At 34.9% G+C, this 25699-nt stretch overlaps 2 protein-coding genes and 1 pseudogene across 2 annotated transcripts; 2 read left to right on the top strand and 1 right to left on the bottom strand.

Annotated features, from left to right (window-relative positions):
- Positions 1-6910: 6910 nt before the first annotated feature.
- Positions 6911-8787, top strand: LOC147397762 (RING-H2 finger protein ATL3 pseudogene; annotated as a pseudogene).
- A 1225-nt stretch (positions 8788-10012) lies between these two features.
- LOC147397761 (uncharacterized) lies at positions 10013-11612 on the bottom strand. The gene is made up of 3 exons (XM_086449671.1): positions 11510-11612; positions 11050-11139; positions 10013-10720 (listed from the first exon to the last, which is right to left on the bottom strand). Exons 2-3 carry the CDS (start codon positions 11131-11133, stop codon positions 10310-10312), a joined length of 495 nt encoding a protein of 164 aa, XP_086305797.1. The 5' UTR covers positions 11134-11139; positions 11510-11612; the 3' UTR covers positions 10013-10309.
- Positions 11613-19061: 7449 nt separating this feature from the next.
- LOC147397760 (pectinesterase-like) lies at positions 19062-25449 on the top strand. Its single transcript, XM_086449669.1, has 2 exons — positions 19062-20202; positions 24312-25449. Exons 1-2 carry the CDS (start codon positions 19149-19151, stop codon positions 25001-25003), a joined length of 1746 nt encoding a protein of 581 aa, XP_086305795.1. The 5' UTR covers positions 19062-19148; the 3' UTR covers positions 25004-25449.
- Positions 25450-25699: the final 250 nt, after the last annotated feature.

Genomic DNA, 25699 nt, shown 5'->3' with positions numbered 1-25699 from the left:
AAGGTGGATCGGGTCGGTTGTGTATCTCAAGAGAGAATCTACGATTCTCTACCCATACCACGTCAGTGAGATTTGAGTTTACCTGTCAGGTTAAATTCAAAAATCAGCACTCTTATCTAAAGTCCGAAGTGGGTAGAAGGTGCAAAACTCCATCCTCTAGTTCAATTTCTTTGACTAGAGGACTTAGATACAGGGCCTATAGAGGTTTGAATTAGTCTAATTTATTTAATAGTCTTCGATCTAATCCTTTCAAGGCCGCCCCTACGGTACACCAACCAACGTCATCAACCCAACCCCAACCCAACCCAAGTTCTCTCTCTCTCTCTCTCTCTCTCTCTCTCTTTATATAAGAAAAGAAAGAAAACCCCTACTCTTTGACATCCCCCTCTTCTCTAGCTTCCAAAGCAAAACATTATAGAGAAATACTTCTCCATCCAGTTGTAATTTTGCCAGATTAGAGACAAAAATCCCAGCTGGGTTTTTCTTAAATTTAGAGAAGGATTGGAGAGAGAAGGGGAAAAAATGGGAGTTTTTGAATCCATGCTAGGAGCAGTGCTCGTTATGTTGTTGTTGTTGTTGATCACAGTATTGGCTTTGATAAAGTGGTTCTCTCACACGCAGTCGCTCTCTGTAGTGACCATATTCCAGGGGGAAGGGGGAGCAGTGTCAATGGAAGAATGTGCTGTGTGCCTTTGCGAGCTCTCAGAAGGGGAGAAAGTAAGAGTGCTCCCAAAGTGCAACCATAGATTCCATGCAGATTGCATCAACAAGTGGTTTGGGTCCCATTCAACTTGCCCTCTTTGTAGAAACCCAGTCACTCTGGTTCAACTTCAACAACAAGGTCTCCTTTCTTACTTATATTCTCTTCTCTTTGAGGACTTCGCCAAAAGAGTGGGAGATTCTCTTAACTTACAGATTGACTTGATTTTTGAAAGTGGGTCTAAATATATTACCCTCAATTTCGTTACTTTGTAAATATAAATCCTTTATTAATTCTGTTGAGGAAAATCATTTCCTGTTGTATATGAATGTGATTAATTCCAATTGTTAGTGCCACTTTATCGGAAGGATGTATTAATTATTAATTATTAATTATGAATTGTTTACCTTTGGGTTTCATTTAATTTACTAGCAAAGGTATCTTCCCTTTCTCATGAATTTCTTCACACAGTCTCTCTCTCTCTCTCTCTCTCTCTCTCTCTCTCTCTCTCTCCAGTGACACTCCTCGCGTCTACATGATTCCTCCATGGATTTCATTCATGGGAAGGGCAAATTAATCTTAAATCTTAATGTGATACCTTAAATCTAATACTGAAATGCAACTAGCCTATGGGTGGATCCAAGAGTCGATGGAGTTATTAATTGTTTTTTGTTTTTTGGGTTTTGGTTGCACTATGATAAATACCTTAATTATTACTATACTCATGGTTTCAAAACTCGTTCGAGACCAAGATGTATTGCCCGAGTCGTCTCGATATCAAACATGGACGAGACAGATGGACAAGTCAAATTTTTGAACAAGATATAAAACCTCACGTTCATTTTTTATTTTTTTGAAGCGTATTTAAAAACTCATACGAGACGACTCGGTATCTAGCATGGACGAGAGAGGATGTGAAACCGAGTTTTAAAACCATGACTAAATTGGATTTTTACATGTATGCATTGATGACGGCTATGAATGCATATGGTCAATTGATTAACAATTCATCAAATGAATAAAAAAAATTCATCAAATTACATTCAAATCGATAAGACATCATGCATGCCTTACCTTAAATAATTAAGCTTGGAAAAGGTGAACTCCTTTTTTAAATGGCCAAGTAGTAATTTAATAAGAGTCTTGATAATATGATTCACCAGGTGGCATACTCAATCGCCTCCTTGGTGTGGACATGTTCGGGAACTGTAGATCTGTATGCTTCGAGGTACAAACTTTAATGTGGAAATGCAATTGTGTATCCTGAGGCATGCAGATCTACGATTCCCAAAATTGTCACGTCAGGGAGTCAATTGAGTATGCCACTTGACGAGTCATATCATCAAGACTCGTTTAATAATTAACCATTTTAAAAAGGGCGTCATGTAATTGTTTAATTAACAATTTAAATAGTTGTTTAGTTAATCCCAAGGGTTGGTGAGATGTCCAAGACCTCGCCTTAGGAAGACCTCTTAGGGACCACCCTCATTAATTTATACAAAAAAATTACTTGGTGTTTGTGGGGGGCGAGAGCTGCACATGTTCCAAGGATTAGTTGGGTGCTCTTAGAGCAACTCCAAGGCAATACTCACCCCTCTACTTTCTCCTTCCCAACTGCTGTTTTGGGTAGTGGAGTTCAAAAATAATGTCTCCAACCCAAGACCCATCCTTCACCATTTCTTTTATTTATACATTTTCGATACCAAAAAAATGTACTCCCACTTGGTTACCCATCCTTTTTTGAAGGAAAAAAATTCAGGTAATTATGTTGAAAAAAAAGTTAATTTCAGAAAATTTTAAATCTCATTTGATATAAAAAATTATTAAACAATTTTAGGGTAACACTTATGAGTAGCACGGTTGGAATGCATATTACATGGATACCCATAATTGCTACCCACAATACCAAAAAACTCATTTATGGGTATGGGTAGAGGGTGCTGCGTTGGAGATACTCTTAAAGCAACTCCAACGTGGTACCTATCTCTTTACCCACCCCCTCTCAACTGTTGTTTGGATAGTATAGTCTAATATGGGTGTCTCCAACACACTACCAATCCCACACCATTTTTTGAGTCATAAACATTTTAGTATCTAAAATAGGTTCTCCACACAATTAATCCATCTGTTTTTTAGGGAAAATACTCAAATAGTTAATTGGAAATATTATTTTTCAGACTAATTTAAATCTGAGTTGAATTAAAAATAATAATTTATGGGTAGAAATTTTTGGGTAGCATGGTTTGAGTGCATTCCCCATGGATACCCAAAGTGACTATCCATAAATACCAAATGACCCATAAATAGGTATGGGTAACTGCATTGGAGATACTCTAAGAGAGACTCAAATACCTTGTTGAAAAAAATAATTGTTTAATTATAAAAAAAAAAATAGTTTCATTGATTCGTTTGAGATTTTCAAAAAATCCTCCGAGTTATCTCGTTCATCTTGCGAGATTTTGCACATGTAAGACACTTGTCCGTCCATCCCATTCGTGGATGATACCAAGATGGCTTGGTGCGAGTCATCTCGGTTCCAGACAAGATTTAAAACCATGAGTTTGGGTTGCTCTTGTCATACTCATTTCATAATGCTATTGATTAAAATTGAGAATTATAAAATTGGGGTTTAAATTTAATATTTCATTTCTAAAATTTTGTAGAATTAATATTCTTGAAACGAATTATTGAAGTTTTCTTAGCTGCATCCAATGAAGGATTCATTTGCTTAATTAAACCAAGACTACAAAGAAGCATAGGTAAAGCGTGACGACCTTTCATGATAAATTCTTCTCTGACACATTATTTATAAAAATGACCTGTTGTGATTACACATAAGTTTGTTGTGGATTATATATATATTTATTTATTTCATTTTTATAAAAGGAGTAGGTGTCGAAGAGACCAATGCATAATAAGATTATAGAGCCGTGCTGAAGTAACATTGAAATGTACAATTCTGACATTCTAACGTATTGGTGCGCACATAACTATAGATGTTTTCACTCATATCTTGATAAAAAGCATATGATTATGTGTGCACCACCACATCAAAATGTCAAAATAGATATTTTTAATGTTACTTCATCATTATCCAAGATTATATTAACCATCTTTAAGAAACAATATATATTTGCAATTTGCACATGACTCAAACTACAGATTTTATATTGCATTAAGCATAGGTGATAGGATAGGAAGACCTGTCATTATTTGTTCAGTGCAGCAGACATAAGGAATGTCACCCATTATATGTCTTATACATGATAAAATATTAACAAAGGCAACATGAAACCATGAATTCATGTGAAAGTTATTTTGGGGATGTAGCAGTACTATAGTCTCGATTAAGTGGTGAACTAAACCCCTGCAAAGGCCGTTGGAATCACCAGCTCTGCTCCCCCATGTCACTCACACTCACATCCATCTAACTTCTCATATATATATATATGGGGGGCGTTCAATGGCCAAGTTTTTGGCAAAACATTTTTCAAAATATGAGTTAGAGGTTTTGGAATGGGCTGATTTTTGGTGAGGATGATCTCTATGGTGAGGAGATCATCATCACCAAAAATCAGCCCATTCCAAAACTTCTAACCCCATCAAAAACAGTTTACAAAAAATGGACGGTCCACGATTTTTCAGCTTGTAAACATGGGTTATAAGTTTTGGAATGGGCTGATTTTTGGTGAGGATGATCTCCTCACCGTAGAGATCATCATCACCAAAAATCAGCCCATTCCAAAACCTCTAACTCATGTTTTGAAAAATGTTTTGCCAAAAAATTTGCTAAAAAATTTGCCATTGAACGCTGCCCTATATATATATATATGGTCCCGTTCAGCACCCTAAGCTTTACCACACACTAAAACAAATGTGTTTTGTCTTACATGGGTTAGAAGTTTTAGAATGGGCTGATTTTTGGTGAGGATGATCTCTATGGTGAGGAGATCATCCTCACCAAAAATCAGCTCATTCCAAAACTTCTAACCCCATCAAAAATGGTTTACAAAAAATGGACAGTCCATGATTTTTCAACGTGTAAACATGGGGCTAAACATTTCGGAATGGGCTGATTTTTGGGGAGGATGATCTTCTAATCATAGAGATCATCCTCACCAAAAATCAGCCCATTCCAAAACTTCTAACCCATGTAGGACAAAAAAACGTTTGTTAAAGTGTGTGGTAAAACTTAGGGTGCTGAACATTTCCTTATATATATATATAAATACCCATGCACCAACCTCTAAAGGAATAAAATAATAAAAAGAAAATCAATCTCAATTTCTTAATAACTCATTTGTTAAAAGCAAGTACCTACTGGTTTACTTCTAATGGAAGGGGCTAGTCTATCAATGGGCTTGCTTTTTTCCAACTAGCCCATTGTAGACTGGGTTTGAGCTGGGACCTGGGACTTAGGCTTGTTATGTGTATTTATGATACATTATAATTATGAAAAATACTAAACTGACTTCCTACAGCACTACCTTCAACAATGTGCTTACAGAGAACCATCTATATCCTTGAGGAGCTTATCAAGGCTAGGCTTGCCACTAGGCCAACCCCTTGGGGTTGCCCTCGACTATAGTTGTTGAGCAACAATAGTTGAGAGGTTCAATAATTTGATATTAATCAAGAGTTTTGACATGAATTAACTTTGAACACGATCCTAAGTTAAAAAGCTTGGTGTCTCAATCGACAAAAACAAATGCAACCTTAGCAGGGATTAGAATTGATGGAGTGGGTCATGAAAGACAAAACAACGAAGAAAAAATAATTGTACACTAATACGGGGATTTATGTGGTTAGACAGTGTGCCAAGGTCCATGGATGATCAAAATCTAATCATACTATATTCTTTCAAGTTCACAATCTTAGAGATCTCTAGCAAAACAAGAAGAGAGAAAAAAATGTTTCTTTTTCTTTGAGAAAAATATAACGCTTGATGATTTTTCCCTGAAGAATACACATGTATGCCCTCGAAAAAATTCTCCTTGGGGGCATTTTTCCGAATCCTAATGGGCCTAGTCGGAAAAGGTCTCCATCGATTTTATTTCTTAAAGCCCAAACAAAAATACAATACATCTTACACCAATATGGAACACAGAATTAGATAGGTTAAGTAGGTTGTGCTGATTTTTCCAGTCTTGAAACCAAGCGACCGCCCGCAGTCTTTAAAACGTTTCGAAGGAAATCTCCCATCAATTCTATAGAAAACTACTAAATTATCTTCAAAGAAAAAACTATCAAAATACTCGCAAAATTGAAACTATAACTACTAAATAATAAATATTAAATATATAAAGAAAGAACCTTTGAATTTTTTTTTTAGATTTTAGTTAGGTTAAAATACCAAAATTAAAAATATAAATAAAAGTTATGAAAGTCCTTGACACAAAAGATTAAAAAGTCAATTGAGTATAACAGACTCAATCCAAGTAAGTATCTCGATCTATATCAGATTTGATACATTATTTTTTGTTACTCAAACAAGGGGTTAATGGATAATGGATAGTGAAAGTGAGTTCAACGAGATTTGAACCTAGGTCATAGTATCAACTCTTCACAAATATTTACCACTTATCTTTTAAGTGGCACCTTCAAATTTGCTACCTTACATTTGATGCGGATGAAGACATAAAAATCTTGTTTTGAAAATTTCAAGCTAGATAAAATACACATTGTTCAACCATTCAATTTTGTATAAAATCATATTTTTTCATTGATGATAGTGTATTCATATCCACTCTTATCACATTATTCCTTCTCTTTTTTCACTTTTTTTCCTTTTAAAATTTTCAACTTGCACATTCCTCATAGTAATTCTTTTTATCTTTTTTAAAAGATAATCGTAAAGTTGGGTTCTAAGAGACTTGAACCTAAGACGTGGGAACACTTTCCACACATCTTCCCAACTTGCTAAGTTGACATCTTTAGTATAATCGATTCTTGTTCTGCATAAACAACCGTGGAATTTATTTATTTTTCTTAATTTATCACTTATTTATGTTTCTGATTTTTAAAAACAAAAAACTGATTTTCAAGTCGAGACAAAATTATTAAAATGTTTATAATAAAAAAAAAGTGGAAGAGTGCAAGGAGATGCGGGGCAGTTAAGTAATTTAACATTTCTTCCTAAAAACGAGTCAAAGTAGAAGCCAAAAGAGAATCAACTTAGAAGAGTCCTAACGGAGTGGAAGACTTTGTATGTTTGAATTTTGAAGTCTCGGAGCATCATGTTCATAGCCGCCGAAAGATCGGTAAACTAAGCATCTCTGACCTTACTGTTTCGTTTAGAATTTCTCTTTCCCTCTCTATAAAGATGAATCCTCACGTTTTCTTCTCTTCCAACTTCTTTGTTTTTCCTTCATTTATTCTGCAAAACCCAATAACCCAACTTGACTTTTTCTTAAATTTTACCAATTTTGAGAGATCATCAAAGAGAAAAATCTCCACTGTGTTTTTCTTAATTTTGAGAGTTTGGAGAAAATTACCAGCTGGGTTTTGAAATTTTGAGAGACCTGACCTGAGTTCAAATCCCAAAAATCCTAGTTAGGGTTTTACAATAAGTTAGAATTTTGAGAAGGCAAAGCACAATCAATCCTATATTCTACTGAATTTCGAGAATCCTAATTGGATTTTTTTTTTTTCTGAATTTTGAGAGATTGAGAGAAACATAGAGGAGAAAAACCTGACAAAATGGAAGATTCAAATTCAATTCCTAAATTTCAGGACTCAAAAGCCATACAGGTGAGCGGTAAGGTCATGGTGGGTGCCATTGTCATCCTCTTCTTTGTCGTCGTCTTGATTCTCCTCCTCCATCTATACTCCAGATGGGTTTGGAACCGCAGAGCTGACGGCACCCACCCCTCTCGGTCGCATTCAAGGCGTCGCCGCTTTGTCTTTGTACCCGGCCCAGACCCAGTCCATGCTTTACATCGAGGACTTGAACCCTCACTCATTCGGTCACTCCCCATTGTCGCCTTCAATCCTGATGAGTTCAAGAATGGCCTGGAATGTGCAGTGTGCCTTTGCGACCTATCCACGGGGGAGAAAGCTAGGCTGCTCCCAAAATGCAGCCATGGATTCCATGTTGATTGCATTGACATGTGGTTCAAATCTCATTCAACGTGCCCACTCTGTAGAAATCCGGTTACCATTGAAACCGCAAACTCCGGCCCCGAATTACTGGAAATTCAGACAGACAGGAGCGATTCAATAACTGGCCATTCAATAGAATCGCCGAATTTTCTCACAAATGTATTGTTTTGGGGTAACCAGACTCAAGTCAGCACCAGGGGCGCTGGTCCGGAAGAAGGACCTTCTTCATCAGAGCCTTGTTGTTCTTCACCAGTTACTAGGCCAGATGGGGCCTTGGTGATTGAAATACCTCAGCATTTGAGTGAGGGATTCTCATCGTTATCTCCTTCGGCAAGTGGGTTTGCCGAGGAGGAATTGAAGTCCCCGATGACAACAAGGTTGAGGTCACTAAGGAGGCTACTGAGTAGGGAGAAAAGGGTTATTCCCTGCAGTCCTAGTACAATTGATGTTGAATTAGGGGAAGGAGGGAAAGGTCAGAATTCAAAAACAACTTCGGATTCGTGAAGTTGTTAGAACGATTAGCATGGTACTGTGTTGGAAAAGATGACAATCTATGATCCAAGAAGACCAGAAAGATGAATTCAAGTTAGCCAATACTTCAATTCAAATTTGATATAAAGATTGAAGTGTTGAGACCAGAATATTGCCAACCTGACGTCTTGGTGGTTTTATTTGGAGATGGATGGGTTTCTTGGGGTTATCAGATAAATTGATTGTCCAATTTTAGTTCAATCCTTTCAGAGAATGAATAAATTCAGCACTCGAGCTCACCCAATTGGTTTTGTCTCAATATCAAGATTTGGTATTTGTAGTGTTGTTCGGACGCCGAACTTCTAACCAAACTGTACAGGAAGTAGGATTTCTCTGTTTGAGGAGTTGAAGTAATCCATTTTCTTCCACATTAAATGTAGTATGAAACTATTACATTATTGTTTTTTCTCTAGTCAATTTGTTGAATGGCTATTGAAACTGTTGTTCCTCTTCAAGCTTTTGTTGGTTCTTGCTTTAATTGATCTGTTTAGTTCCTTCAATTGATAATTCATTCAAGTTTCAAAACTCTGATTGAGTACTTCAAGCTTCCCAACCCCAAGGGGTTGGCCTAGTGGCAAGCCGAGTCTTGATAAGCTCGAAGAGTAGGTCAAGAGCTCAAAACCCACGAAGCAATGAATTCCTTGGGGCCATCCTCTATGGTCAGGTTGACTTCGACTCAACCAGTTGCACGTAGGACTTTCCAAGGGGGCAGTGCATGTGACCATAGGACTAGTCTAACCCGAAGGGTTGGGATACCCACGATAAGGAAAAAAAAGTACCTAAACTTCCCCAAATCTTTCATAACTTGGATTGTGTTAATGGAGGTAATGCAGATTATGAAACTCAAGGGAATTCATTTGAGTACTGAAGAAATTTAATGAGGCCCAAACCAAGTTTTGGTCAAACTTGATCTCTTGTTTAAATCTGCCTTCTAAATTTAGAATGCGACTATCTCGAAAGCTTGTCCATTAGCTTGAATCAGCTGGAAACCAACCAAGTAGCAGATTACCCATCTCTTTTTTGTCAAAATCAAAGCAATCTGCTCTTGAATTAAATAAGGAAACATGATTCATATTCTTCCCTCAAAGTTAACTGGTGCAAGGCATTGTATTCCAAGTTATTGAGGCATTGAAATGATGATGATGATGATTAGGGTGCAGTACAAGGGCAAAGGAGGAAAGCTTGAATTTCAACAAAATTCTTCAAGAAAAATTAGTACTTCTATAACTTAAAAAACTAAATATTAGCATTTAGTAGTTCTTTAGAAAACAAAAGGATTTAATTAGTGTTGCTTCGCAACCACACTCCGTCTAATTTGTTTATCTTATTAGATCATCAGATTCTAGTTTTCATCTTATTTTTGTAGCAATAAAGCTCTTACCTGTTTAAATCGATGGCTTTAGAGCAAACTCATTTTGACCTTTGGGTTGTATCTCCCTGGTTATCTGAGTTTGGGTTTCTACCATTAAGAGGAGATTGTTAACTAAGATAGGTTACTACTTACTACAAACCCAAGCTCATTAATTTTCGTGAATTTACTTGCTGGGTCAGAAACTCTAGTTGAGCATGATCCCGAATTAGAACACTTTGAAATTGGCCGCAATGGTGAATTGAGGTCCAAAGATTGCTTGGTTTAAGCTTTTATTTGAAACAAGATAAAGATTAAGTCGATTTGAGTGGTGATTCAATCAGTTATCTCAAGCTAGCTCATATTTTCTTCCTTCAGAAGAATCCAACTTAATAACCATTACAGCAGGAACACAGCTTAATAGCTTCTATGTCATCGAAACAAACCCATTTACAGTTTTCTCCACCAAAATTACCCCAGTTCTTCAAGCAAACAAAATGTTCTTCATTTGCTTTTGTGAAGATCCCATTTACAATCCTTTGTGACCAGCATTCCTATTTAGTTTCTTCAAGAAAACTGTGAGAGTGCTCTTTGTGTTTGCTGACCAAAACCCACCTTTGATGACTCTTTTATGTTACCAGATAAACAGGTCCATAAAGATGAGAACCATTTGGGTGGTTAAGCTGGTCTAGACACACATAAGGCATCTCAACCCCTCCCCTCTTTGTAGTAGTGTAAAGGCCAGTGAGAGGTCCAGAATTTGGAAGCCCATCCCGGCGTGTGGAGTATTCTTGTCCTTGACCCCCATATATTGGACCGGAAACAGTTCCACGTCTCGAATTTGCAATGTGAGGATCACTTGAAGGACCCATTGAAGGCTTGTTCTTTTTATCGACTTTCCACCACGAAAAGAGTGAATTTTTCCATGATTTCTTGCTCTTCTTCTCTTGACTCGATATCCCCTTCCTCACTTCATCTGGGTATGGTGATGGAGATTGAATTTTCATTTTGCTTGCATGATTTCTCGCTTCTACTAAGAACTGATAAAAGAAAAAATCACGACCATATTAACAAAAGAATGTCTCCATGAGATCACTAGAAAATCCTATATATCTGTCTTTTCTTTCCCAATTAAGGGACCTAATCCATTGAATAACAGCCCAATAACAATCCTGAGAAGCTATAACAGAGTGTGTCCAGCACATTAGCTTGTCAGGATGGCACTCCCATCTTTGTTTTCTTCATTAACTTGGCAGTATTAAATACTATTGTTATACTTTGATAATATAAACATCAATTTAGCTAAATCTGAAAGAGAAAATTAAAGAAAACTAAAAGATGATGAGAACAACTTTTGAGTTTCTTTTACCTGTGAAAAATCCACCTGAGGCTCAAATTCATGCCCATTATTATCTCCAATCTCAGATTTTGGGAATATTGGAGATTTCTTCATCTTTGTCTAAAATTCAAAGAAACATAATATAGTTAAATACTATGATCACAAATCACAAAATAGATAGACACACAAACAAATATTCAACAAAGCTTCAAAATCCAAATTCCAACCGCAAAACACATGAACCCACAAAGAAAAATAGATCTCGGATCCTCTAACAAGCTTCTTCTTTTTCGTTTAAAGAAGAGAAAACATATCTAACCCATTAAAAGCCCCATTGGAAACAAATACTCTAAAATTAGAAAAATCACCAAAAACAGACTCACACGAATTCAGACCCTCTTCGATGCTACAGCCACAATAAAAAAAACATACACATTAGGGAAAAACAGTCAAAAGGGGATAAATCAGTCAGTATCACTTCTTGATTTACCTTGAAGTAATCAATAAAACTCTCAAATTGCTTGAAGAACACTTCTGACCAATATGAGAAGAAGTTGGAAAGAAACAATTTATATTTAGTTTTCTTTAAAAAGAAGAAAGAATAGATTCAATTTTGTATAATTTAATGAAGGAAATTTAATTGTTTTTCACTTTTGCTTATGAGATTTCAAAGGGCTTTTGATTTGTAATCAATGGATACGACAGTAACGCCGCAAGTTTCGGAGTGGTTTTTGAGTTTAGGAGGGAAATGGGTTATTGGCAGCTGCTAACTTGCGCTTAGGGTGTAAATTCTGAAACTCTGAGGGTAATATCGTCCTTATATAATATTTGGTAAATGCATATGGTTCGTTCAAATCCCCTAAACCCCATTTCCAACATTTCTCAATATTGAATGCCTTAATCATCGGAACTCTCTATTTTTATCTAAAAATTTTGGATTTTTAACATCTCAATTAAGTTTTGGAAACTCCATTATGTCGAAAAGGGTTTAGAAAGGAAGTATAAGTCATTTTCAATGATTTTAGAGATGTGTAAAAAAAAAAAAAAGATCTAGGACTTTTTCACTTTTCTTTTTTGCTTCGTTTTTGGATGAAAATTGATCAAGAATGATATAGGTAAGTTAGGGATGGTAGAGTGCATCACTTACACATTATTGCAATGCTCATTAGTTATCGAAATCCTCTTGACCCGTTGAGGCTTATTTCATAAAGTCAAGTTCCTATTAAACCTAAGGTTGGGGAAATCTTCGTCTATATTCATATTTGGGATGAGTTGGGCCACCACCATCTTTAGGGGCCCATAAATAAAATGTTTCAGGCCTAATCTTAAATTTTGACAAAGGGTCCTTAGTGGTCCAATCTGGCCTGTTGATCTGTAGGGCTTTAGTTTGGAAATGGGTTTTATTTATAGGCCCAATAAATGAATGGCGAGGCTTTTGTTAATATTTAACAAAGAAACTAAAGGTGGTTCCAACTTAGAACCCCAGCTTATAAAGTCTATTAATGGGCCAGATTTGTCTCAAATTATCTGTGAACCTTTTAGAGCTCACCCAGCCCAAAATCAGTTCATCAATGCTCCTACTTTTGACAAAAATAAACTTCATAATCTATACCATTTCAAATATAATAAGGGTTATTTATATAGACCTCTCCATGTTTTTGTCAATATTTAGCATACCTTGTGTTTTCAAAGTTAGGACATATTACTTGACCTTGGTCGTCTTCGAGAGGCTAACAAAAAAAATAAAATGATCTAACTGCCCTTACTTTCAACTTCGAGTAAGCACCTTTACATTTTTAAACATCTTCAACCTCTTGGGTACAACAACTATTTTCATCCATGTCTTCAACCTTAATATCTTGTATCATCAATTTTAAAACATAGGGTTATCTTATATGACGTGTTGAAATAATGTTATTTTCTTGAAAAAAAATTCCCTCATTAAAAACAGGTTTTCTTATTTTTTTTATATTATTTATTCTCTAATTTTTCATGAAATTGAAATGGAAGTAGTGTTGGATCAAACCTAAAAACATTTTATTTTATTTTTATTTTCAATGTGGTGATAATCGGCACAACGACAAAGATTTGAAATCTTACTAGTTACTAAAAGTCAGACTAGCCTTACTCTATTTTAATTTTTAAGCCCATATCCAAAAGAACGTGAAGCACGAAAGATGCTTATTAGAGTAGGACAACCAGATCATCGTGTCACGTGGTTACTGGTCCCAAGATTATGCTTCGTGGCTTGATAATGCAAAAAAAATGACTCCAGAACGAGTAAAACGTGATTTAAGGAAAAAAAAACTTTGAAGCGCGACGCTTCAAAATTTTAAAGACCCTCTCCCTTAAATTACACGTGGCATTTTTTTTTTTTTTTAGATATTTCAAATTTTAAGCGATATGTAGTTTGTAGAGAGGTATAATATAGTGAAAACACGACGTGTCTTACAACGAGGAGGGTTTCTTCAAAATTTTGCAGGGACTGGTAGCTTTAAAGTTGGACTCTAATTTAAGAGGTGAAGTTCCACCGAAACAGCTAATCTGACTCCAACGTAGGATGTATCACTTTTCTAGTCAAATACAGACTCATCGAGCCGCCGCAACGAGTGGCCTTGAGATAGCCCACATGCCCTAAATAGTAGTGTACCAAACATACACCTCACATTCTATCAAATGACAAATCTGTCCGTAACCATCTCCCGTTTTTCATTTATTTTTTCTTTCTTAGGGACAGGAGCAAAACTATGAAATGGGTTTTAATTTATAGGCCCACAAAATTCTCTTTGGCTCAGGGTCTTTCTGTTACATATTTCAATTTCTTCTTTACACTTCGGTATTGTTTTTGGAGAAGTAGAAGCCCATAATCTGAAAAGTTGATTTGGAAGAATCTTATTTATTACAAAAACTGTAAAAATATTGGACTTCGAACAAAAATCTGAAAACTCTATTTGTTTGACAATTTTTAATTGTTGGAATCTGAAAAATGTTTAGAACATCTTTACATATAAAAAAAAAAACACAAAATTTTATTAGAGAAAATAACAAAGACAAGTGAAGAATTAATTGCATAATCATCTCTTCCATTGTTGACCTAAACATAGAAAAATAAACTTGATGATAATTTTTGTCCTATTATCTACTACTGAAAAATGTCCTAGACCAATGGATAGTAATCAATGGACGAAAAATGTCAAATAAAAAATCCATAGAGTATAGACCATTGTGTTGTTTAGATTGATAAGGTTTTTTTGAAGTTGATGAACCACATAACCATGATACTTATTCATCATTATAAACTAAACTTGTACATAAACATTGTATTGGAATTTTTTATAATATAGGAAAATCACTTAACTCAAAATCATCTATGTAGACAATTTGAGAGCACAATGAACATATATTTAAAGAGCAACATAAAGTTGAAGATTTGTCCAGCAAACAAATAGCAAATCGCAAAACAAAATAGCAAATAATAGATCTAACCTATTAGGAGATTCCTCAAACAAAGAAGTAGCCAATTGCAAAAATTACGACTTGACTGTGGAGTTTAATTCGTGCTTTTACTTCTACAGTCGATAGAGATCAATTAAAATAGAGACAGATTGAGAAATTGAAGGGACATTAAAGAGAAATAAAAAAAAACCTACTTGATTGGACTTTTGATCGGATTTTGGACAAACAGGCTTCTTTGGTCTCTTTGGCTCAAAGTAAAAAAAAAAAAAAATGCTGTTGAAAAAAACTATAACAAACAGACCCTTATCATTTGAGAAAGAATCCTAAAGAATGTTCAAATTTAAAAGTTCCAGACTATTAAATATACTAATGGGCCAAATGTGGGCCTAAACAATCTATGACCTTGAAGGGACATTTGAGGTTGAAGCAGATCTCAATCAGCCCAAAACCCAGTTGATTAAAATTTTGACAAAAAGAAGTTCAAGTGTCTAGAGAGTAGAAAGCCATCATAAATACGATAGGTTCTCACCTCCAACCATTAAACCTACTATTTGGCTGTGGGCCCGAAACGTTAGATCCAGTAAAGGCTGCAAATCAACAGTGAATTATGCCTAGAGAATTTCCACAACGTGTCCCAAGCATTAGCCCTAAGAAAGTGCCACGTGGTTTCTATAATTTAAAATGGTCTAATAACTGCAACAACAAAAGCGTGATTTAAGGGGGGGAAATTCCTTATAAATATAATTTAAAAAAAAGAGTAATCATCACAATTTGCGGTTCGATTTGGGCGACTGTCTCACTCTCACTGGTCAAACAAAGACAGCCCCCACGTGCCCCTTTCACAAATTAAGTTACGCTTCCATACTAACATCAACTAAAAAAATCTATATATAAAAATAGATGTGCCAACTTGAAAATCTCAAGTTGAGTTAGTAAATTAATTTTTAAATGTTTAAATTTAGAGAGTTATTATTGTCACACCAATTTCTTTATAAAATTTTTACGTCAGTAAAATTAGATGTGTCAATAGTAACTCTCCTTTAATTATGACATTAATTACTATTATCACATTTTTGTGACGTGGAAGTACATATAACCATAAATACTTTTTAATCATATGTTTGAGAAAATATATCAATGGTTAAGTGCACATCTAATATCACAAAATGAGAGAATTGCAATAAATCTCAATGTAACCGTTGCGCGACTTTTTTTTTTTTTTTTTAATGCAACCGGTTGAGTTTGTGGGTGGCTTCATGTTTTTTATTCAAGTTCATAAATTACTGACAACGGAATCGAGGAGTTATAAGAGAGTAGTTTGAAGCATTTAAAAGGAAATGGAAGTCAAGGGTAAATCAGTCTTTTTCATAGAAGGTGGAAATATGATCTTATAGGTACACACGATGAACTAGATATATAATGGTCCCCAGAGCCCAAATCATGAAAGGACGAAATTTATTTGATAGGTGTGGGCCCAGATCCTATAGGAAACAAAGGACATGTGGTCCCAAAAGTACCTTTTACTTTCAAGTAACAACTGTCATATTACATGAAAGTTGAGACTCCATTATTCTAAAACAGAAAAGAAAAAGAAAATGCTTCGAATATAGTCTTTAATTTGTGTGGCACAGATATTAGAAGGGATATAAAACATATTTACTTATTATTATTATTAAAGATAAAGAAAGATATCAAAATGACCAACTAGAAGTCATTTTGACACCCATCAGGGATGTGTCTTAGGTTGATAAGAGTAACAACTAGAGTTTACTCTTTTAGATTGTGAGTTTTAAATTGATAATCATTTTTTGATTAAAATGCCACATGTTTTGTGTGAGTCGATGCATGTGATCATAAATTAGTCCTGTCAGATATGACTGAGAAATCTAGGTTGAGTCTATCCTATAGATTGTCTGATGGACCATGTCCTGATCCTCTACCAATGAGGATACTATGTTTTAATAAAAATCAATCATTTTGACAAAGGGCATTATAGTAGTTTTATTTTTATTTATTGTTGTTCGTTTGATAGGAAAGAAGAGTATGAGTTGTTGTTGTTGCTTAAAACATTGATGGTTCTATATTATATAAATAAATAGAGGTAATAAATCATGAAATTAATTAACAATGCCCTTTATTCTTGGGCATCTCTTTTAAATTTGTTACCTTACCTTGGATTCTCAACCTTTCTCTTGTTTAATGAAAGAAGCACCCACTAATTCTAAGGCAATAGAAAACCCTTTTGTTGTTTATATTGATTTGCATCAAACGGACAGCTCACATCTTCGTTAACATATCTCCAACTGCTACTCAATTGTATATAACATTTTGTAATGTGTGCTAAAGTAATAAGGACTCTATGTCAGGAAGTATCATTAAGATTCTCTTAGATAAGTTAAAATAATAATTAGGGAGAATTACAATTTCATCAGGTGAAAATGACTTATTTACAATTTTGGCTAATTGCTTATTTTAATTACAAAAACTTGAATAATCACTTTTTCATTAAAAAAAATTCAGAACAATAACGAATTCGATGGTTTTAAAGTGCCTATTTTGCAGGCTTAAAGTGACTTATTTCCAAAACCTCCAAATTCGTTATCATTCTCGTTTTGGTAATTAAAATGAATAATGAGTTGGAATCATAAATTCGTCAAAAGTTGATCACTTTTTTCGTAAATATCCATAATAATTAACTTATATTTATATATAATGATTATCATTTAAAATTGTAATTATTTTTAGAACCTATGAAATATATATATATAATCACATTTGATATAATCTAGACCCAGGGAATCAGATTTGGATCTTAATATCGAGATGTGCTAAAATCCTGTTTCAATAAGAGTAAAGATCTAATGCTTATAACATCAAATCTAGGTCCCAAATCAAGCCTAATCTATGGTTTTATGCCATGAGGACCCCACAAATCTTACAACAAAGATTATTGCAAGAGTAATACACACAAATTGCACTGGTCATGAAAACTAGGTTAAATACAAGAGTTTATGGTTTGAGGAGGGGAGTTGAGTGCTTTCAATCCTTTTCTACTAGAGTGATGATGATATGACTCTCCCTACGAAGCATGCTCAATTGACTCTTTTGACGTGGGGTGTGCCAGAACCATAGACTTTATGCCTTGGGATACACAACTTCACATCCTCATAAATCAGTGTGGTTATGTATGCAGGGATGTGCAATTGTGTATCCCAATGCATAAAGTCTATGGTTCTGACATGCCCAATGCTAGGGGAGTCGATTGAGTATGTCATGTGGAGGAGTCATATCATCACAAAATAGAAGACCACCTGTCAAATGGTATTTCCAATATTCAATGAAGGATTTTTATAGCGCGAATGATTTTTTGCTCGTATAATTTCTATCACAATGCTCATTGACTCTCTAGTGTGTACCACGTCAAGCCTCACAAGGGTAATTTAGTAAATTAGGGATGTCTTGAATACACGTGGTTCATGTGATTCCTCGTGTGATTGGTGAATTTAGGATTTTTATGAACATTGAGCAAAAACAAATTATTTCTAGACTATCCGTGCGAACATGATCTTTAGGAATCAAGAGAAAACATAGATTACCTCGAGATTTGTTTTACTAGGGACGTTATCTTGGGAATTGTTAACATCACAACGGTCATTTGATGGAGATGCTCCAGCCTTTGGTGAGATGAGTTGTTTTTTTAAGTTGGCACGCGGCTTCAAAATTTTGAAGGGATTTGTCTCACAAGGTACATGGTGTTTTAAATTTATTTCACACCCCCCTATATTTTTGCTAAAATTTGTAATAGTTCTTTTAAAATACCATGTGTAATCGAATGGGAAGGGTTTCTTCCAAATTTTGAAACGGCATGTTGGCTTCAAAGTTTTTTCTTGTTGAGGCTGGATTTATCTTCGTCAAAATCACAAATTAAAGTACTTTTTAACCTCAACCGCACTCAACATGATAGATCGCATTTGAAGAAAATAAATAAAAAATAAGCAGATTTCCTATAAATCAGTACGAAGATATGGGATCTTTAATATTCCAACGGTCATGTTAACGGAAAGCCTCGCCTCAAACCATGGCTGGCTCGCATTTTCGTGACCCTGAAAATATTTAAGACATACTAAGTACCAAGTGGGAATTAAATCTTTTATTTTTAATAGAATAAATACAACTTGTCTTAAAAGAATATTAATATTAATATTAATAAAAAAAGGAAAAGAAAAGTAAAGACTCATTCAAGTTTTGCACATGGCCACATGGCCTTTTATCATTTCGATGATTCACAGCATTGGACTTATTTGCTGCTCACAGACTACTGTCCGGTGCGTGCCACGTCAAGTATACCAAGGGTAATTTTGTAATTTACAAGGGCAGTTCTGTAAATTAAAAATGCCAGTCAATACATTACAAAGGGCCATCCGGTCATGTGGATTAGCTTATCCTGCATATATATACTGTGAGAAAAAAAAAAAAAAATTGTTAAAAAATTAATATATAAATTTAAAAAGACAAAGAAGGAACAGAGATATACATCATGCAAGTTGGTAATAAAACCCCATGTGCCATAGAGGCTGGGTATCACTCACATAGCCACATTCCACATTTCCACCCCCACTCCTCCTCTTCTTCCATTCTCTACCTCCAAAAAGAAAAAGAAAAAAGAAAAAAAAATGACCACCCACACCACTAAACAACACTTGTCCGAAATGTCAGATTCTGGCAACCATGCGTCCATCTTCAAGAAGAAGCAGAAACTCTTTTTCATCCTCTTCGCTTCCTTCCTACTGGTGGCCACCGTAATTGGTATCGTTGCCGGTGTAACCTCAAACAACAAAGAAGACACCCCCCCAGCCCATGCCGTACTAAAATCCTCTTGTAGCACAACCCGATACCCTGATTTATGCTACTCAGCCGTTGCAAGCGTACCGGGTGCTACCGACAAGTTGACAAGCCAAAAGGATGTCATTGAGGTTTCATTAAATCTCACCCTCAAAGCTGTCAAACTAAATTACTTCATAATACAGAAGCTCATAAAAAAACGCAAAAATCTTACAAAGCGTGAGAAATGCGCTCTCCACGACTGCCTCGAGATGGTAGATGAGACAATTGATGAGCTCCACAAGACCTATGATGATCTCCAAGACTACCCAAACAAGAAATCGCTAAGCCAACAAGCCGAAGACCTCAAAATACTTCTCAGTGCTGCAATGACCAACCAAGAAACATGCATCGATGGATTCTCACACGATCGTGCGGATAAGATTGTACGTAAAGTATTGTTAGCTGGTCAGACACATGTGGAGCACATGTGTAGCAATGCATTGGCTATGATAAAGAACATGACTGATACAGATATGGCCAGTGAGAGATACAAAGACGAACGGAGGCTTATGGAGGATGATGGATCCACAATCAAATTCCCATCATGGTTATCAGCTGGAGATCGAAGGCTGTTGCAAAGTTCATCTGTAACTCCTGATGTGACGGTAGCAGCTGATGGAAGTGGGAATTATAGAACGGTGGCTGCAGCAGTTGCGGCAGCACCACAGAAGAGTACCAAGAGGTATGTAATTAGGATAAAAGCTGGTGTTTACAGAGAAAATGTGGAGGTAACAAAGAAGCATACCAACATAATGTTTTTGGGTGATGGGAGGAGTACCACCATTATTACTGGCAGCAGAAATGTTGTTGATGGGAGCACTACCTTTAACTCTGCTACAGTAGGTCAGTCTTTCTTTCTTTCTTTTTTTCTTCAAAATTAATATTAATTAATCACGTTATAGCATATTCTTAGGGGTCTGCACTCCCAAATTAATGAAGGACAAGGGTAGCTCTAGGCCCTAGATCACATACTCCTGCTCCTTAGTTTGCTATCAAACTTCCAAAATTTGATTGGTACGTTTTCTTTCAAAAGAAACCACTCAATGGGTGGTTCATTATCTAAGATGTCGATTTTTTTTTTTGAGTCCGACTAGTCTTACCAATTAGTAAGAATTTCACCCTTACGAGGAGTAATAAAAAAAAAAAACAGGCTCCGATGCTTTACTGTTGTAGAGGACAAAATTCTATTAACTTCGAATTTTTTATACTTATTTTTTTAAGTTAAATTATAATTTTAAATTTTGGATTTAAGTGGAATTTCAGTAACTATCCATTTTCAACACTTTTGATTAAGCCATTATTTTTAGATTATTATTATTTTTTTATATGAGCTTTTTAATAAAATTTAGAGGTAAGTGGTCTTGGATTGCTAATGTGACAATCCATTGGAGCAAAACGATTCTTAATTAAGTATAAAATCTTACTATGTTAGTAAGAAAAATGTTTTATCAAATTTTTTTTTAATCCCTGATGCAAGCGTCTATTTTTATTCCTTTTTTTATTATGGGTGTTACTGTCCCGTAAAAAAAAAAAAAGACAAAAAAAGAAAAAGAGATAGGAGTCATGGGGTAAGGGATTTAAGCATTTTTTTGGAAAAAAAATAAAATGATGAAAGAGGTCAAAGTTTTGGATCTGAAGGCATATTTTGAAATTCAAAAAGTTTGATGGTAATAAAGTAGCAAAAATATTAGATCTATCCAGAATGGTGAAAACTGACAAGATGGTTTTGTTTGTTTCTTTTATATTTTTCCAAGTTAGTACTTGTTTTGTCAATCTTACTTTGTCTACGTGTCAATCGAAGATTGCCCTTACTTACTTAAGAAGGGAATACACGATAACGGACCTTTGTGGACCCCCTTTGTAGTGCAATCTTTTATATGAAAACTCTATTTTTGACTATAATTTAGCCACCCAACCAATCTAAAAGGACTAAAGATTATTGTTATTCAACAATGTTGATTTTAGTGGGTATGTTTCGAAACTTCCAAGCAAACCCACCTATAAGCGTCCCCATTCCTATTCGAATCTATTATAGGGTTTTGTTCACGTGTAACCTAAGGCCACGTATTAAGATGCATTGAATACACCATATAAATAAACATTTAAAAGTTTTTTTGTTTTTTATTTTAAGAAAAGGTCCAAACAATCTCAATCAATTTCCTCTCTATATATCACACAAATGTATATATTGTGTTTAATATAAATTATTTGTGAAAGATAGTTGATAGAAAAATAAATTTTTGACAAAAAATGTGTATTATCTTGTGTAAAATAAATTTTCTAAGACTAAGAAGTTTTCTTAAGATAAAAAATAATATATGTGGAGAAGGTTTTCTTTTTTAGAATGTGAAAATTCTAATGTGTTTTTCTCTTTAATATATATATATATATAGAGGGTCACGTTCCTAAGACTCATATTGAGACTCACATTGCGACACACCGTTTTGTTTTATATGGGCAAAAATATTTGGAATGAGCTGATTTTTTTGTGAGGATGATCTCTGTGATGAGGGGATCATCCTGACAAAAAATCATCCCATTCCAAAACTTCTAATCCCATCAAAATTGATTTACAAAAATTGGACGGTCTAGAAGTTTCATAATGAGCTAATTTTTGGCAAGGATGATCTCCTCACCATAGAGATCATCCTCACAAAAAATCAGCCCATTCCAAATATTTTTGCCCATATAAGACAAAACGGTGTGTCGCAATGTGAGTCCCAATATGAGTCTTAGGAACGCTGTTCATATATATATATATATATATTTGATGATGGGATTCCGGACACTTAGGCCCCACTAGCATAGGCAAGACAATTAGTCTCTTAGAACACCATGTTGAACCTAAATCCCCCCAAGTACCAACGAACGACACATCCAAGTGTTCGAGACTAAAATTCAAATGTTTTTTTTTTCAAATGAAAATTCATCTTATTTATAAAATAAAACTTTTCATTTAAATTCATTTTTCTCAAGATATCAAAATTTTAGGCAAAATATTTCTGGACAATGCATATGTTATCTTAACTTGTCAATTTCTTAATTGAAACCATTTTGGACAATTATAAACTCAACCAATTCTTATTTATTTTACTTGGTACATGGAAAAAGGTCGTTTTACATTTTAAATGATTGGGTTTATATATAAAACAGCCTAAAATTAAAATTATGATATAAAAAATCTCTCTCATTTGGGAATTGGAATATGTCTTGATTTGTAATCTTCGTAATTGAGACAGCTAAACATCGCTTTTATTAAGTGTCGGATGTGATTTTCTTTACCAGCTAAGAATACTCGACTTTTTCCCTCAATCTGTTTCCTTTATATTATTTTTAGACATGTCAGATCCCACCAACCACCGACATTGGATTTCTAGGTTCTCATTCTCACCTGTAGAAGTAAGAGTCTACTTGGGAACGATATCTTACTTTACTATGATGTTTAAATCTCATCCAAATCCAACAACTTTTACATTAATTAATTAATTAATTAAAAGTTATGGAGCTTGGACAATGCTTTTAGAAATAAAACTTGTGGAGTCAAATCGTAACCCGAGTGATTGAACTTAGCTAGCACCAATGAATTTTGGGTGGACCCAGTGCTAAAACTCATTGTCGATTTCACTTTGGGAACTCTCAACCCTTTCGTCTGAAATTCGATCAAAATGTTATTTTTTGAAACACGGGAAATAAATATAATTTAAAAATTAAAATGTTAAAAATATTACTTCTCTATTATATTTGTTTAAAAATTTAAATACTTTTGATGATAAAAATTAGAGGTTGAGATCTAGAGTAATAGAAATGATCACATTGATATGGTTGGTTGGCTTTTTTGTTTGTTTGTTCGTTTTTTGAATTTTAGGAATATTTATGGACCTCATTTAAACGTGCCTAGTGCAGTGTATCTGTCTCCAGCCATCTTAGCTGTACCCAATGGAAATGGAATGAAGGTTATTTTATAGTTTTTGTACACGTTCAAAGTTAGGGGGGTCCATCACATAAGCCATAATTTTTAGAGTTTAAATTAATTACTTGAATATATCATGAATTATTTGGTTATTATAATAAATAGGGGAGTCCAAAACGTCACTCTGTCCATCCCAAGCTTAAAGTTAGATAAAATTGAAATTTTCTATTGACACACCAAATTTTACTTGTAGCACCCCACTATTTTGTATATTAAACAATTATCCTCTCTTCTCTTCTTCAAATATTTTCTTTCAAGAGAGATTGAATCTTTTGCAGTATTCCATTCATTTTTAAAGGGTTTTTTTAAAAAAAAAAAATAATCAATGTCAATAAGTATTATAAAAAAAATTTCGTTTTCTTAGGAAATCAAATTTTCTAGCACAACATTTTCTCAGTCCTCTGTGTTTTCCTGAGTATTTTAATTTTCAATTTTTAAAGAACATGTTTAATAAAACAATCATGCAAAATCTGGACTAGTTCATGTCATTTTATTTGTAAAAATATTCGCTTTTTCCAAAAATAAAATCAGTCTAAATATTATAAAAATCTCTCTCTCTACTCTTGTTCTTCGTTTTCTTCTTCCTAGGCTTGAAGGTTAAAGTCAAAGGTAGTACAGCTGAACATGGTTTTCATCATTATTGGTGGTTGTATTATTTAATTTATTTCTAGATTGGATACAATACTTTTATTGATGCGGATTGCTCCTTTCTTTGAAAATCAGTCTCACTATTATAAATGTTTATTAAGTCTCCTCTACCAAACTTATTAGAAGATATCTCTGATCAATAATGTGGATTTTGTATCACATAACTTAATATGAATTTTAAAGAAATTTTAATTAATAAAAGTTCACCTGATCATTTAAGCTGATCTGAACTACATTTGAACATGAGAGATGTAATGTAACTATTGATTTTACATACATTTTATTACAATGTATCTTATCTAATAATAATTCTTGATTACTCTGTATGTTGCAGCTGTGGTAGGGGAAGGGTTCTTAGCCCGGGGTGTAACCTTCCAAAACACAGCAGGGCCTTCAAAGCACCAAGCCGTGGCACTCCGTGTTGGATCCGATAAGTCAGCATTCTACCAATGTGACATGTTAGCGTACCAAGATACCCTCTACGTACACTCCCTTCGTCAATTCTACATAAATTGCCTAGTAGCCGGTACAGTGGACTTTATATTTGGAAATGCAGCAGTGGTATTACAAGATTGCGATCTCCATGCACGACGTCCGAATTCAGGGCAGAAGAACATGTTCACAGCCCAGGGACGAACTGATCCAAACCAGAACACAGGAATTGTAATTCAGAAATGTAGAATCGGGGCAACTTCCGATTTGAAACCCGTTCAAAGTAGTTTCCCGTCTTATCTTGGGAGACCATGGAAGGAGTATTCAAGGACAATTGTGATGCAGACGGCTATAAGTGATGTCATTGTTCCAGCTGGGTGGTCGGAATGGACGGGTACTTTTGCGCTGGACACGTTGTTTTATGCTGAGTATCAGAACTCAGGGGCTGGTGCAGGAACTTCAAGAAGAGTAACTTGGAAGGGGTTTAGGGTTTTTACAAGTCCAAGTCAGGCTCAACCGTTTACAGCTAGGAATTTTCTTGAAGGTAGTAGTTGGTTGGGTTCCAGCGGCTTTCCATTCTCTCTGGATCTGTGATTGGTTTTAGTTAACTGTCTAGTAGCGCTCTTTTTCTTGCTTCCATCCTAGTAGTAAAAGAAAATGTGTGATGTATGTGCTTGATTTCACTCTTCTGTCAATTTGGGAGGATTTTGTATGGGTAGTGGTAGTAGTACACTAGTACCTCATTATATGTGTGTTGCTTTGGGGGATGAACAATCTATTATTACTCTTCTGTCAATTTGGGAGGATTTTGTATGGGTAGTGGTAGTAGTACACTAGTACCTCATTATATGTGTGTTGCTTTGGGGGATGAACAATCTATTATTGGATGGATTGGATTGGATTGTTCTTGCAAGATTTAGTTGTTCCAAGGGAGGGGGAGATGTGATAATAAGGAAAATCCTTTGTATGATTTTATTAGAGTATGGAATCACTACGATAGTCTAATAAAGTAATATTGGGGTTGTGACCCATTTAAATAATTAATTTTAGTCTCGCCGATTGATGGTTTGTTTGAAAATTCTGGTCTACTTATTAATGTTTGTGCATCATTCATTATTTACAAAAGTTAAATTAACAACTCAAAATAATTAAAGGAATTAGAAGAGAAAAGAAGAAAAGAAACAAGGAGAGAAGTTGAGAGAGAGAGAGAGAGAGAGAGAGAGAGAGAGGGGGAGAGAGAGAGGGGGAGTATAATCTGAATGGCTCGGTCCCTCTTTTCTTGAATTGAGA

This window comes from Akebia trifoliata, chromosome 8 (assembly GCF_017979445.1).
Source record: "Akebia trifoliata isolate Shusen 1 chromosome 8, ASM1797944v1, whole genome shotgun sequence".
Taxonomy (NCBI): Eukaryota; Viridiplantae; Streptophyta; class Magnoliopsida; order Ranunculales; family Lardizabalaceae; genus Akebia; species Akebia trifoliata.
This window is presented reverse-complemented; position numbering and strand designations above follow the sequence as displayed.

What these genes read in the sequence shown, in the direction of transcription:
- LOC147397761 (XM_086449671.1), bottom strand. Translation starts at nt 11,133, where the DNA reads ATGAAGAAATCTCCAATATTCCCAAAATCTGAGATTGGAGATAATAAT. An exon ending in CTCAGGTGGATTTTTCACAG is followed by an intron (nt 10,721 to 11,049) that starts GTAAAAGAAACT and finishes TTCTTTTATCAG; the next exon opens with TTCTTAGTAGAAGCGAGAAA.
- LOC147397760 (XM_086449669.1), top strand. Translation starts at nt 19,149, where the DNA reads ATGACCACCCACACCACTAAACAACACTTGTCCGAAATGTCAGATTCT. An exon ending in CTTTAACTCTGCTACAGTAG is followed by an intron (nt 20,203 to 24,311) that starts GTCAGTCTTTCT and finishes TGTATGTTGCAG; the next exon opens with CTGTGGTAGGGGAAGGGTTC.